The sequence below is a fragment of the Microtus pennsylvanicus genome, chromosome 9 (genome assembly GCF_037038515.1).
Source record: "Microtus pennsylvanicus isolate mMicPen1 chromosome 9, mMicPen1.hap1, whole genome shotgun sequence".
NCBI lineage: Eukaryota > Metazoa > Chordata > Mammalia > Rodentia > Cricetidae > Microtus > Microtus pennsylvanicus.
Genome location: NC_134587.1, coordinates 87,065,307 through 87,078,482, shown reverse-complemented (window position 1 = coordinate 87,078,482; position 13,176 = coordinate 87,065,307). Strand labels below are relative to the sequence as shown.

General features: G+C 45.1%; 1 protein-coding gene across 10 annotated transcripts in view; it reads left to right on the top strand.

The window, feature by feature from the left end:
• The window catches only part of Tenm3 (teneurin transmembrane protein 3), a 458,688-nt gene that overhangs the window by 428,472 nt on the left and 17,040 nt on the right, over positions 1–13,176 (top strand). For all 10 annotated transcript variants that reach the window (XM_075986763.1, XM_075986764.1, XM_075986762.1 and 7 more), the window contains 2 exons: positions 4,274–4,449; positions 6,067–6,302. In XM_075986763.1, the coding sequence (XP_075842878.1) occupies positions 4,274–4,449; positions 6,067–6,302 (412 nt within the window). The remainder of the gene's footprint in view (positions 1–4,273; positions 4,450–6,066; positions 6,303–13,176) is intronic.

Here is a 13,176-nt window from a genome sequence, read left to right as displayed (position 1 = left end):
TCTTTTGTTTCAATGCCTTACCCAGAATCCTCTGGTCACTTTAAAGTCTCTCCCTTGACTCATTTTCTTTTCTGTTGACAAGGGTCCTGGTCTATGAAAAGGTCTTCATTGATCTGCACTGAAATGAAAAACCAAGCAAGGATGATGAGAATTCTTTTCATGTTGCTTTTGTGGGGGTTCTTGACACAGCACCCAAAGGCCTGGCTTTATTGTGCTAAGTGCTTTAAATGGTAGGAGACTAGAAACATCCTGATCACTCCCCCACCTTCCTTTCTTCTTCCTTGCTTCACTCCAGAAGCATGCCATAGAACATGGAAGTCCTCTTCCCCAAGATGGGTCACAGAAACTGTGTTTCCTCTTCTTGTCATGCCAAAGGGGCCCTCTCTGTCCTTTCTGCTCTTAAAGTAGGCCACCAAACCCTCATTCCAGACCCTCCCTAGGGATACCTAGTAGAATCTGAACAGAAGCCTTGCTTTTCTGGTCCCCTCATTCATCACCATCTGTTTGTACATGTCTTGTCCAATCACCAGCTTGCCCTTTGTCATCTAGCAGAAACACAAAATTACACACAGGAGTAGCCCCCTTCCCCTGTGTCCCTTGTGATAACAAGGGACGGTACTATATGTTTTCAACCCCGGAGTGTATTTCTTTTAACCAATTCTCTCTCAGCCTGAAATGAGGCTCTTTCGGTCTTCAATGCAATTAAATACCCTTCCTTTATGAAGCGGTAGGGGTAAAAGATGGTATCTAGCCCTTCATTTAAAGGCCCTGTGTTGGTCCTGATGCTTTCCCTATGTTTTGGGTAATCAGTAAGTCTAGGGAGCTCTCATAGCCTGGCCTGCCACCTCTTGGTAAGCTCCATCAGTACTTCTCATCGACAGCCTACCTAAATGCTGCTTTCCTAAAGCCTTCCTCAGAGGGGAATCACACAGCCTCACAGAGACTCCCATCAACATTCCCCGTGACATGAAGCCTGCTCAGTCTCAAGGTCTGACTCTCCTACAGAGTTCTGCTGCCAAGACCCAGCCACTAAAGGCTCAGTGGCTAACTTCCCTGTCTCCCAGTCCTAACAGCTTCAATGCTCTTCATTCAAGATCTCCATTACCTCCAGCTTCCGCATCCCCTCCCCGTCCCAGTCCTGTGAAAATCTCTGTTATCCAGGCCTGAGAGCAGAGATCTCCTCAAGGAGGTCCCCACTGGCTTCTCCAGCTGGAGACATCTCTGCCTACATTCTGGTCCCTCTAGGGACCCGAGGGGCACTCACTGTGAGGAGGCAACTTTCACCTATATGACTACTTTGTATTCTCTTTGGGTTCTCAGTACCCTTGTGCACAGAAACTGATGGATAACTAGACATGAAGATACCCTGAGGACTCCCACTCATTCCCGGCCTTCCTTCTTTGCAAACTCTAGTCCCGTTAATGCCTTAACTTAGATTTAGCCTCTTGTTGGCTGGCACAGGGTCGGAACTTCCGGGGCCAGACTGTTAAGCTGAGCCCTTGAGGAGCCAGCCTCTCCTTATGTCATTCTAACTGTACCGTCTCCAAAGGTTACTTTTATTTTTATTTCCCAAAGAACCAAAAGCTAACACGTTGCCGTTAGAATGTTCAGCATCCTGGCCTGGATCCCCGTGTGCTCAACCTCCTGGGATAGGAAAATGCCTGCCCAGAAGGAAAGAGAATGAGCGGTAAGCCAATGAAAGCATCAAGTCAAAGGTTGGCGAAATGCTTTCTACAGGAGAAAGGTGAAGTTTCTGCTTGAGATTGAATGGGGCTGGGAAATATAAACCCGCAAAAGGGCAGGTCGGTGGCAGGAATGAATCAGCACGCTGCTGGAGAGTGAGATCGTGCGGGTGGGTAAAGCACAGGTCTCCGCTTTGAATTGGACCCTGTGATTTACAGAATGGACAATGGAGCTGAGGTCAGGTGCCTAACAGCTCCATTGACAGCTCCGCCATGAGAGCCTGGGCAAGTGACTTAACCACACCATCTTCATCTTGCCACTCACTAGATGGGGGAGGGCCACTGCGGTCCAGAATGATCCCTATGGACGCGCATTCAAAAGGCTGTTAATTTCCAAAGGAGCTGTGAGCAGTACACTGGGATGCAAGAGTTATACTGAATAGAAGCCTTGACTTGAGACTGATTTTTCGTCCATAATTCTCCCTCTCCGCTTTGCCGTGTGAACGAGCCAATGCCTGCTTGTTTCAAGGTCAATAATGTCTTCAGGAAAGCAGTGACAGCCATAAACTATTTTGGATTTCTTTCATCTGTGGCTTAATCTGCTCGGGGCTCTGGGATGGCTGAGGAGGGAAGGATGTCTGCTCTGTTTCTTTGGCGCTGCCTTTTCCGAGTCCAAGCAATGATGACACTTAATGGCGCATTCGTCTCTCTCGTCCTCCTTCTCTCCTCACTTCCCCCTGAGTGCCCATTCCCACCGCGGCAGCCGCATGGCAGGCTGTCAGACCACGTCAGTCAAACTCGAGATCTCACTGACCCTGAGCCCTCTCGAGTTAATGGGTCAGCACGGGCAGACCTCTGTCTTGGCCGTCTTCACTGCCTGGGACCGTGTAACTGCAAACATTTGTGTGCTTTTCTGCCCTGCGTCCCACACTGCTCTGCAATTCTCGTAGTGGTTGTGTGTTTGCCCATCCCTGGCAGTTTTCACCCTCAGCTAAAAATATCCGTTCTCCACCATCACTGCTTCTGAGCTTGCTACAAGGACACTTCCAAATTTTCATTCAGAATTCTGAATTTGGTTTTCCCTGTTCAGATAATATGCTCATCTTTTTTAATTTTTCTCTGCTGATGTCACAAGTGGAAAATTCAAAATAATTGAATTCTTAGTCAAGGGTTGTTCCTGTGGTACGTTTTTATCATCATGGCATGGTTTTAAAATGGACCCTAACATTTAAATAAGTTTCCTATATTTGTTTTTTTAAAGATTTATTTATTATGTATACAGTGTTCTGCCTGCATACCAGAAGAGGGTACCAGATCTCACTATAGAGAGTTGTGAACCATCATGTGGTTGCTGGGAATTGAACTCAGGACCTCTAGAAGAGCAGCCAGTGCTCTTAACGGCTAAGCCATCTCTCCAGCCCAGTTTCCCATATTTGTATGCTAAAAAAAATAAGCATGTAATAATATCAAATAATATCAAAGAACTGTTAGATGTCCAGAAATACTGTATCTCATTTCGCTAAATATAATAAGCCACTTGCGATAGCACACAGTCCTAGAATAGCAGTATAGACCAGAGAGGATGGGGGCTGAAGAGGTGGCTCAGAAGTTAGAGCACTTGCCCTTCCTCTAAAGAACCCAGCTTCAGTTGCCAGCACCCACGTCAGGAGGCTCCCAGGCACCTGGAACTCCTTCCGGGGCACCCTACACCTTCACCTGTGTCCCGTGGGCATTGCATGCATGTGTACATACCCTGACGTGTACACATGATAAAAATAAATATTTTTCTTAAAAAAAAAAAAGCAAACGAAAACACACAGTTCCGTGAGTTCGGGTCCAGCCTGTTCTACATAGTGAGTTCCAGGACAGTCAGAGCTGTTACACAGAAACCCTGTCTTGGAAAAAAAAAAACCACAGTCATTTTTAAGGAAGGATATTGCGGTCACTAAAGTCCTAGACCATGCCAATCACTGAGAAGTGTCTAGCATCCTTAGGGCTAGGGATGGACTGACACAGAGCTTTGGGATAGCTTTCACTTGGTTTGGGTACCAGCCCCGACACTCTCCAGAAAGAGTCTTTGAAAGGCTGTTTTTCTTCTAGTTAATGTGTTGAAAATGCCTCAAGGTTCTAAAATAATCCTTTAGATATGTTTGACAGGGGTACATATATGTGTGTGCATGTTGCACACTCATGGAGGGCTTAGTTAAAATAACCTTAAAAGCACGGAGCACGGAATTACGTCTACTTGGCAGAAAATGTGAAGGAATACTAAGGAATTTAATATCAGCAACCATGTTCCCTTTGAAACAGCAAATTAGATGTGCAGGTGGGTTTTGGTCACACTTCAAAGACTGAAATGCTGAGATGGAGAACTGGTCTGTTTACCCTTGCTCTCACCAGTGAGATTTTTCCGTGTTAAACAGGCCTCTGATTACTTCAAAGCGTGTTTGAAGTCCTCACTCGGCGTAACTCAAGCACAAAGACAAATACCCCTCCAAATTGGTGCTGCTAATACTGGCAGGCCTTAAATGTACAGGTAAAAAGTGCCCGCCATTCCCTTGTTAACACCACACGATGCTTCTCTCGTTCAGCTATGACAGCGAAGGCCGGCTAACGAATGTCACGTTTCCAACCGGAGTGGTTACAAGCTTACATGGGGATATGGACAAGGCTATCACGGTGGACCTCGAGTCATCCAGCCGAGACGAGGACGTCAGCATCACTTCCAATTTGTCCTCCATCGATTCTTTCTACACCATGGTTCAAGGTAAAGCAAAGGCAGGGTTTGAAACGATCAACAGGCAAAGTATCGGTAGGACCAAAGTAGAATGCGGTCCTCCGTGTTCTAAGATAAACCAGATGAGGGGAAGGGAAGGCAGGAATGTTTAGAGATACTGGTGAAGCAAGGCCCTGCAGGCAGTATTATATGTGTGCATGCACGTGCCATAAAGTGTATAGAACAATGCTAGCCTTGTAAAATGCCTTTTTCCATTGTTACTTAATATAACAACTTAATTCCAGCTTTAGATGCATGTCCCCCTACCGGCTTTGTATCAGTCAACAGTTTTTGAGAGCATGCCTTCTCCTCTGGCACCTCACTGCAGTAACTCGAGGTGAGGTGCTGTGATCAACTAGAGTGTGGTATCTGAAGCCATACACCATGGTGATTTTACCCCACATCCCAAGAACCCATTTATATATCTGAACTTTTTCTCAGCTCAGAATACTTACTAAAACCTGTATTAAACCTCTCTTAGTCTGCTTGGGTTTGCTTTGAATTGACTTGTTTTTGTTTGTTTCATTTTTTTTCTTTTTAAAAACTTATCCATTACAGTCATCTAACTGTAATATTTCTTGCTTGTATTTCTTCTACGAATGATCCTATACTATTCCAAAGTCTTACACTGAGACAGAGGCACTAGTCTATAATATAAGAGGGATATATATATATATATATATATATATATATATATATATATATATATATATATCCCTTTTCTTAAAAGTTGTTTTGGGGGAGAATATCCCTTTATATTTTGAGTATGCAAACTATGGATACTGATCTTTTCAAAGTATCCTTGACAAAAGGTACAAGATACAGATAGGGGAAGGAACTCCTCTAAGACACTGGAGATGGACACCCAGCCTATTTAAAGACTACATGCTAAAAAAAAAAAAAGGTGAACCTTCATTCCCTCTACTAAAGTTTTGGTTCTTTTCAGTTCTCCTGAATCTCGCCTTTGATATTTCAACCAAAACCCTGATAGCATGAAATGCCAGCAGCTTCCCTGTTACCCTCTGGAAGGACATCTGTAGTCCTTACATTTTGCCACCATGACAGAAGCAATGGAAGGAAGGATTTATTTAGCGTACCCGTCCAGAGGTTTCAGACCATGGCTGCTTGCCTATGCAATTGGCCAACACATCCTGATGATGAAAACACAGAGTCAAAGAGTTTCTTCACCTCATGGTGTACAGGAAGGAGGTGGGGGAAGGAGAGAGAGAGACAGGAAAAGATAGAGGGGGAGAAGAAGGGAGGTAGGTTGATTGGTATCAGGTATCCAGTCCAGTGATGTACTTCCTTCAGATAGGTATTACCTAAAATTGTCAGAGATTCCAAAACTAACCTCACAAACTGAAGACTGAGTTCCCAACACCTAAGTCATTTCTGAGGGGACACTAGCTCTCCAGACCATAGCAATATCATTAAGTACCCTTTTCGTTTTTAAAAGTGAGTCTCGGTGTTTTAGAAATATTTCTCCGTTCTGAATGCACTCCTGTCAGATGGTTCACGTTTTCTGTTTCTCTCTCTCTCTCTCTCTCTCTCTCTCTCTCTCTCTCTCTCTCTCTCTCTCTCTCTCTCTCTCTCTCTCTCTCTTTTTAGACCAATTAAGAAACAGTTACCAGATTGGTTACGATGGCTCCCTTAGAATCATCTACGCCAGCGGTCTAGATTCACACTACCAGACAGAGCCCCACGTTCTGGCTGGCACCGCGAATCCTACGGTGGCCAAAAGAAACATGACCCTCCCCGGGGAGAACGGGCAGAATCTGGTAGAGTGGAGATTCAGAAAAGAACAAGCCCAGGGCAAAGTCAACGTGTTCGGCCGGAAACTCAGGGTGAGTAACGCTTGGCGAGCGATAGGCGCATGCGCAGCTCAGTGCTGCATCCAGCGCTGCTCTTGTGTAGACGTCCTACCTACACAGGCAGGGCTCGCCACCTGCCACCCTCACCTGTCTACACGAAGTGTAGGCCATGACTCATGCCAGTCGTCAAAACCTTCAAACCATTAAAAGGAAATTCTTCCCTGGGAAATTTAGAGCTTGCATGTAACACACTTCCAGGTGCTCAGTCTCTGGATATCAGCTGAGCCTCGTCTTGCTGAGGGCGCTCTGAGACTCTTAGGACCATAGCCTTCCTCTCCCACTCTGTGTGCAGTGACGGCTTCTTCCTGCATCCGTGAGGATAAGTTAGAGCTGGTTTAAATATTCACAGCTTTCAAAGTCACCAGTATGAATGTTGAAGGACACAGGCCAGCCATTGAAAGGTGACGTCTTTCTTTGCAGTCCTCCTAAGTTTGAACCGCAGTTTGGATGTGTAGTAAGATTTCCAACCTCAGAACCTCTCTCTCTGCTGTCTCTTGGCGCTTGACAGAAGCCCCACCTTTTATTGTTTGGGTTTATTTTTTATGAGAAATGTGGTGTTTCTCGTGATGCTGGTGTAATTGAGCTTTGCAAAATGGGCTCTGCATTTACTCGTTGGTGTTTTTGTTTTTGTTTTTTTATCACTCTTACATTACAGGCCAAATGCATCTGGAAGGCAAGCTTGATTTATGGTAGCTATTGGGTAAAGACAATGTAGATTAAACTCTAAAGCACAGCTTGCAAGAAAGCACCTTCAGCCGCAGCAAACTGAAGCTGATTCGTTCTTTGTACTAGCAAACAGAGTTTTAGTTTATCAGGTAGATGTAGACAATTCTCCCCAACATTACTTCCCTTGCCATTAAAAAATAAATAAATAGCTTCAAATCAAGAAGCGAGAACAAAACATGAAGCTTGCTGGTAATCCCCCCTCCTTTTTCTTCTACACTCCAAATGGCTAAATTATTATCCTAAGGGGCCAGCATCATTTACCTTGGCAATTCTTCAGGGTGAAAAACAGCAACTAAATATTGCGTCTGGCTATTTCCAAGAAATAGAAATGAAATTTTAAAAAGAATCAATGGATCAAACCCAGATGATATCCAGCTAGTGGGTTATATTCTGATTGCAGTCCATCACAAGGCTGGTGTTCGGGGTTATAATTCGTGGTCTCTCTAGCCAGGTCTAAATACAGCTACCTTATCCCTAGGCCTGGCTCCAGTCAGCCCCAGATTGGTTTTGGCAGGCTGGCCTGAAGTGAAGCTGCAGGGGAACAAGGACAATGAGAGAAAGACGCAGTGGTTGGTCACTAGAGAGGACGAGAGGGGTGAAGCGACAGACAAGAAAACACTCCACATTTCTTTTAGCCGATTCTCCTGGGACCGTGGTCTGTCTCCAAGTGCACTCAAGTTTCAGCCTGCCCCTCCGCTAAAGCTAGGAAGGAGTGGCTGCCACTTCCTGTCTCTGCCCAGACCTTTCTTCACTCAGCCACTGCAAATGAGCTGGCAGGCTTTGCCTTTCTTACTCATTGGTTCCTGGAGTACATATGATATGTACATGTGAGTCACAGGCAGGGACACACACATGTCATAGGTACACACACACACAATACATAAGTCATAGGTACAAATACAGGTGAGTCACAGGCACACACGCATCATAGGTGCACACACATGTGCACACACACTAATCATAGGTACACACATGCACATGAGTCACAGGCACACACATCATAGGTGCACACACATACATCATAGGTACACACACAGTCATAGTTACACACATACGTGAGTCACAGGCACACACGCATCATAGGTGCACACACATGTGCACACACACATCATAGGTGCACACACATATGCACACACACTAATCATAGGTACACACGCATGCACATGAGTCACAGGCACACACATCATAGGTGCACACACATGCATCATAGGTACACACACATGCACAAGAGTCACAATCACATGAAGCCTCTCACAGAGGCCTTCATCAAAAGACACACAAACTTCCCTTCAATTTGGGCTTTCCCAGCCCTGAACACCAAAGAAAATATAACACCTAGAATTCAAAAAAAAAAAAGAGAGAGAGAGCACATCTTCTAGCCTCAGGCTCTCCTGTTTTTAAGTTATTTATTACACTGGACAATATAGGTTGTTTTAGTGCAAGTATATAATGGGCTTTGATATATAATATCCCTGTCCTGCCCCACCCCATTTCCATTCCTCACTCCCTCCTACCCTGTTAATCCCCTTGGTCCCTCTAGACAGCTACACTTCTAGTCTGGTGGAATCGATACATACATAAATCTAGATAAAATCCAGGGATCCTAAGTGAAAGAAAATATACAACATATTTCTTTTTGAAACTGACTAGACTCACATAATATAATTATCTCTGCATGAATCCTTTGTCCCGTAGACAACGTAATTTCCTTCTTCATGGCTGGAAACCAGAATCTCCTTGTGCGTGTTGTACATTGTTTTCATCCATCTCTTTAGTGTTACACATGACTTATCTGTTGTGCACAGTGCCGCAGTACATGGGCTAGCGAAACAGGCGGACAGTTCTGCAAACTTAACATACCCACCCCAATAAAAACACGGAAGAATGTTCAGTGTAGCTAGCTGTCTTGTTTCTGGTTACCACGACCACGATACCTTACAAAAGAAAGCATTTAATTTGGAGTTCAGGGTTCCAGAGGGTTCGAGCCCATGCCCATCATGGCGGGGAACATGGTGGAAGGCAAACACAGTGCCAGAGAAGTAGCTGAGGGCTCACATCCTGTTCCACAAGTACAAAGGAGAAAGAGGGAGCTAACTGGGACTGGAGCGGGCTTCTGAGACCGATAGCTCATCCACAGTGACAAAACCTGGGACCCACCAGGATGGGAAAAAGAAGTGGGGGCAGGAAGCCCATAGCCACATGTGACCTCAATCAGTCTGGAGGGCCGTTTGCATCCTCCTGAGACCCTGGGTCTCCTCTGTCCTTTTCGCTATTTCCTAATAGAAGGTTCTTTTCATTCTCAAGTTTTTGACTTAAATTTTATCTTTGTGCCTGACACATGGTGGACGCTCAAATATTTATTCAGTGAATGAAGGAATGCAGGAAGACAGGCTCGCAATATGGATTGGCTGTGTGGCGTTGCATGTAGATCATCCAAGGAAAGAGGCCGTGTGAATGGCGTCTGGCCTCTCTCATGTCCCCTTGCTACAAACCAGCCTAACACTGCACTTAATAGATCTTACAGATGGACGACTGATAGATGGATAGCCAGTTATTATAGGAAGTGTGGCAAAATTAGACTTAAAAGTTAAAGAGAAGCCGGGCGGTGGTGACGCACGGCTTTAATCCCAGCACTCGGGAGGCAGAGGCAGGCGGATCTCTGGGAGTTCGAGGCCAGCCTGGTCTACAAGAGCTAGTTCCGGGACAGGCACCAAAGCTACAGAGAAACCCTGTCTCGAAAAACCAAAAAAAAAAAAAAAAAAAAAAAGTTAAAGAGAAGGCAGGAAGTAGAAAAGGGAAAATTCTGTTGGGATCCAGCAAATGCATTTTCTATGAGACAGTGCTGGGGACAGTGACAATGGGAAATAGACGCATGGAACCTGGCAGCGACGCAGGCAAGCATGGCAGAATAAAGATCATCCGGTGGCCCGCTGTCTAGTAGCCAAACTTAAAAATGAACATAGATGAAACACTTGCCTTGCGAGCGTGAGGACCTGAGATCAGTCCCTAAAAGCCAGGCAGGGTGGCACACTTGTAATTCCAGCACCAGGGAAGCAGAGACAGGTGCATCCCTCAGATTTTCGAGCCATCCAACATAGCCTAATTGGCAAGCTCCAGGCCAAGGAGAGATTCTTCTGAGAAGCAACACCCAGGGCTGTCCTTTGGACTCCACCCACGTGTGCACAGACATACACAGACACGCACAGCAACACACGCACAAGTAGATGCATACATAGTAGGCGCTTGTGTTTGTCAGATAAAGAGAAGTGGAGCTTGGGCCCGGGGTTGGCTCAGCAGGTAAAGGTTGTAGGCAAGAGTGAGGACCTGAGGTCAGATTCGCAGAGTTTATGTGAAGCCAGGGGAATTTGTGTGTATCTGTGTTGTCAGCGAGACGTAAAGCCAAGACAGGAGAATCCCCATGTGTGTACATGGGCTGGCTAACCTTGAGTCCCAAGACCCTCTCTCAGGCCAAGCTGAAGATGAAGACCAATCCCCGAGGTTATCCTCCAGCCTCCACAGACATGCTTGGCATAAACATGCCTGTATTCACACACACAGAGAGATTTTTAAAAGGTAGTTAGCCTTAAGTGACACCGACCAGTAATCCCAACACTTAGGAAGTTAAGGATAGAGAATCATGAGTTTGAGGCTAACCTGGGCTACGTACATAGTAAGACTGTCCAGAAACAAAGTTGATAAATAGTCCTGAGTTTTATTCATGCTGGGCTTCAGGAACAAAATTCATTTTTTTACACCTGCCCAGAATTTATGTTAAAAAGATAATTTTAGTGAGTCAGTTGTAAAGAGAAACACTCGGGATTTTGAAGTCCGAAGCGTGTTTGAAGGCATACATAAATACGATAGCATATTTAAATCTCTCACACTCGGCCCATCACATTTGTGTGGTATTTTCATGCAGTGTTCTGTCCTGAATGGGATCACACATTTAGTTCGCTCTCATGATGAGCGGCTACGGAGACACGGAGCCATCTGTGGCAGTTGAGGGCCACGGAGAAGGCTTCATGTTGTCGAGCGTGCTGGGTAACAAGCTCTGTAACACTTCAGAAGAGTGCACAGAGCCCGATTGCGCTGGCAAACTGTTTAAGGTCATTGTGAGTTTAATTCTCAAGCGCTCCAGAAGGAAGACTGTAACCATTCCCCTCTCAGTGTCAAAGGACGCTGTAACTAGCTGCAGTCATGCTCGATGTCGCTATGAAAATGGAGATTTTTCCATGCTTGCTTGTGCCACAAAGGAAGTCGCGGTGGCCCCTTCACTGTACCCAATTCTGGGATTCACTTCCAGGCTGAGAGAGGTGGAATGGTGATTGGACCAATGGTGAAGATAAAGGTTGGATCTTGAGATTAGGTATTCATGTTAGCCTTGTTCTTGTCTTTGTGTGTGTGCAGGTGCATGTATGTGCACGTTCGTGTGGAGGCCAGAAGTGAACCTTAGGCGCTGTTCCTTGGGATCCATCTACCTTGCTTTGTTGAGAGAGGTCGTGTTGCAATGACCAACAGCTAATTGTATATTAGACTGGCTGGCCAGCAGGCCCAGTGGCCCTCCTGTCTCTGTCCCGCCAATGCAGGATTTACAGGAACATACCATGGTCCCAGATTTTGTTGTTGTTGTTGTTGTTGTTGTTTTTAATATGGGTGCTAGGAATCCAAACCCAGGGCTCCATGCTTATGCAGAAAGCCCTATACTAATTGAATCATCTCACCAATACCTTAAACTGATGCTTTTATAACTTAAAATATAAAATCCTTACTAAAACAATGTGCTGCATAAGAACAATATCAGAAAAAGATTTAGGGGCCTGGAGAGATGACTCAGTGGTTAATAGCGCCGGCTACACTTCCAGAGGTCCTGAGTTCAATTCCCAGCAACCACAGGGTGGCTCACAACCATCTCTACTGGGGTCTGGTGCTCTGCTCTGGCTTAAAGGCATACATGCAGATAAAGCACTCAGGCATAAAATAAATAAATCTTAAAAGAAAAGATGCCCTGTTTAGAGTGGACACAGCTCTCGGCCACTGCAATTCATTTACAATGCCCAAAGAAGGCGTGCTTGAAAGGGACAGAGAGAACAGGAGGTCTGGTCGTGTCTTGTGAACTTTTGTATTTTTTTTTGAACTTTTGTATTTTAAATAGCACTTACTAATATCTGGAAACACTAAGAATGTTTAACATCTTGCCAGGCAAAGTGGCACATACCTGCAACCCCAGCAACCTGTGAAGCCAAAGCAGAAAACTTGCTCAAACCTCGGAGTTTGACACAGCTATAACACACAGATACACACACACACACACACACACACACACACACACAAATGTACACACCCTGATTTGTATGGAAATGTGCATAAAAATATCCCCTTCCTTGAAACTCATTATTTCAGCTTGAGGATACAAGAAAGATATTACATACAGTAATTGTCTAGATAAAAAGAAAAATTAAAGCATCCATCCCCCGTCGGGTCTCCTAGTGCTTTCGGATGTTCTTAGATGGTGGCATGTTTGGCATAGAGACCCACACGTGTTGACACTGATGACATGCTTGATTTGTATCTGGGGGAGGGAGAATTGGTGTCGTGTAACCATCCTCACAAACCAAAGAAGCCAGTCAGACACAGACCGGGAAAGCCCGTCAGAAGGCAGTAGCGGATTGCAGGTGAGCAAAGACAGCTTCCAGACCAGTCCTTGTTATTCACTGATCACACCAGATACGCGGCCCAGAACGCGGGTGCTGGAGCCAGAGGAACACTGGACATAAAGCAGGGTTAGCGACGGCAGTAAAGAATTGATGTACAAATTGAAATGGATGCAAACTCAAACACGAACAGATGGGGCAATAATGCGGGCAGTATTGTGGAAACTACACAGGCTTTCATGGTTATTCATAGGTTGGCACAACCTAAGGGTTTTTTAGAAAGAGGGCAAACCTGAACTTGGGGGTAAGGGGGTGGGGCATACTACTAAAACAAAATCTGAGAAACCCAAAAGCCCTAAATCATTTAAATTGTACAAAAAACCTTTTCTATTTTTCTCCTATTTAATACTATGTTTTTATTGACTGAGAATGTCACACGTGTGTAGAATATATTTTGATCAAATTCATCC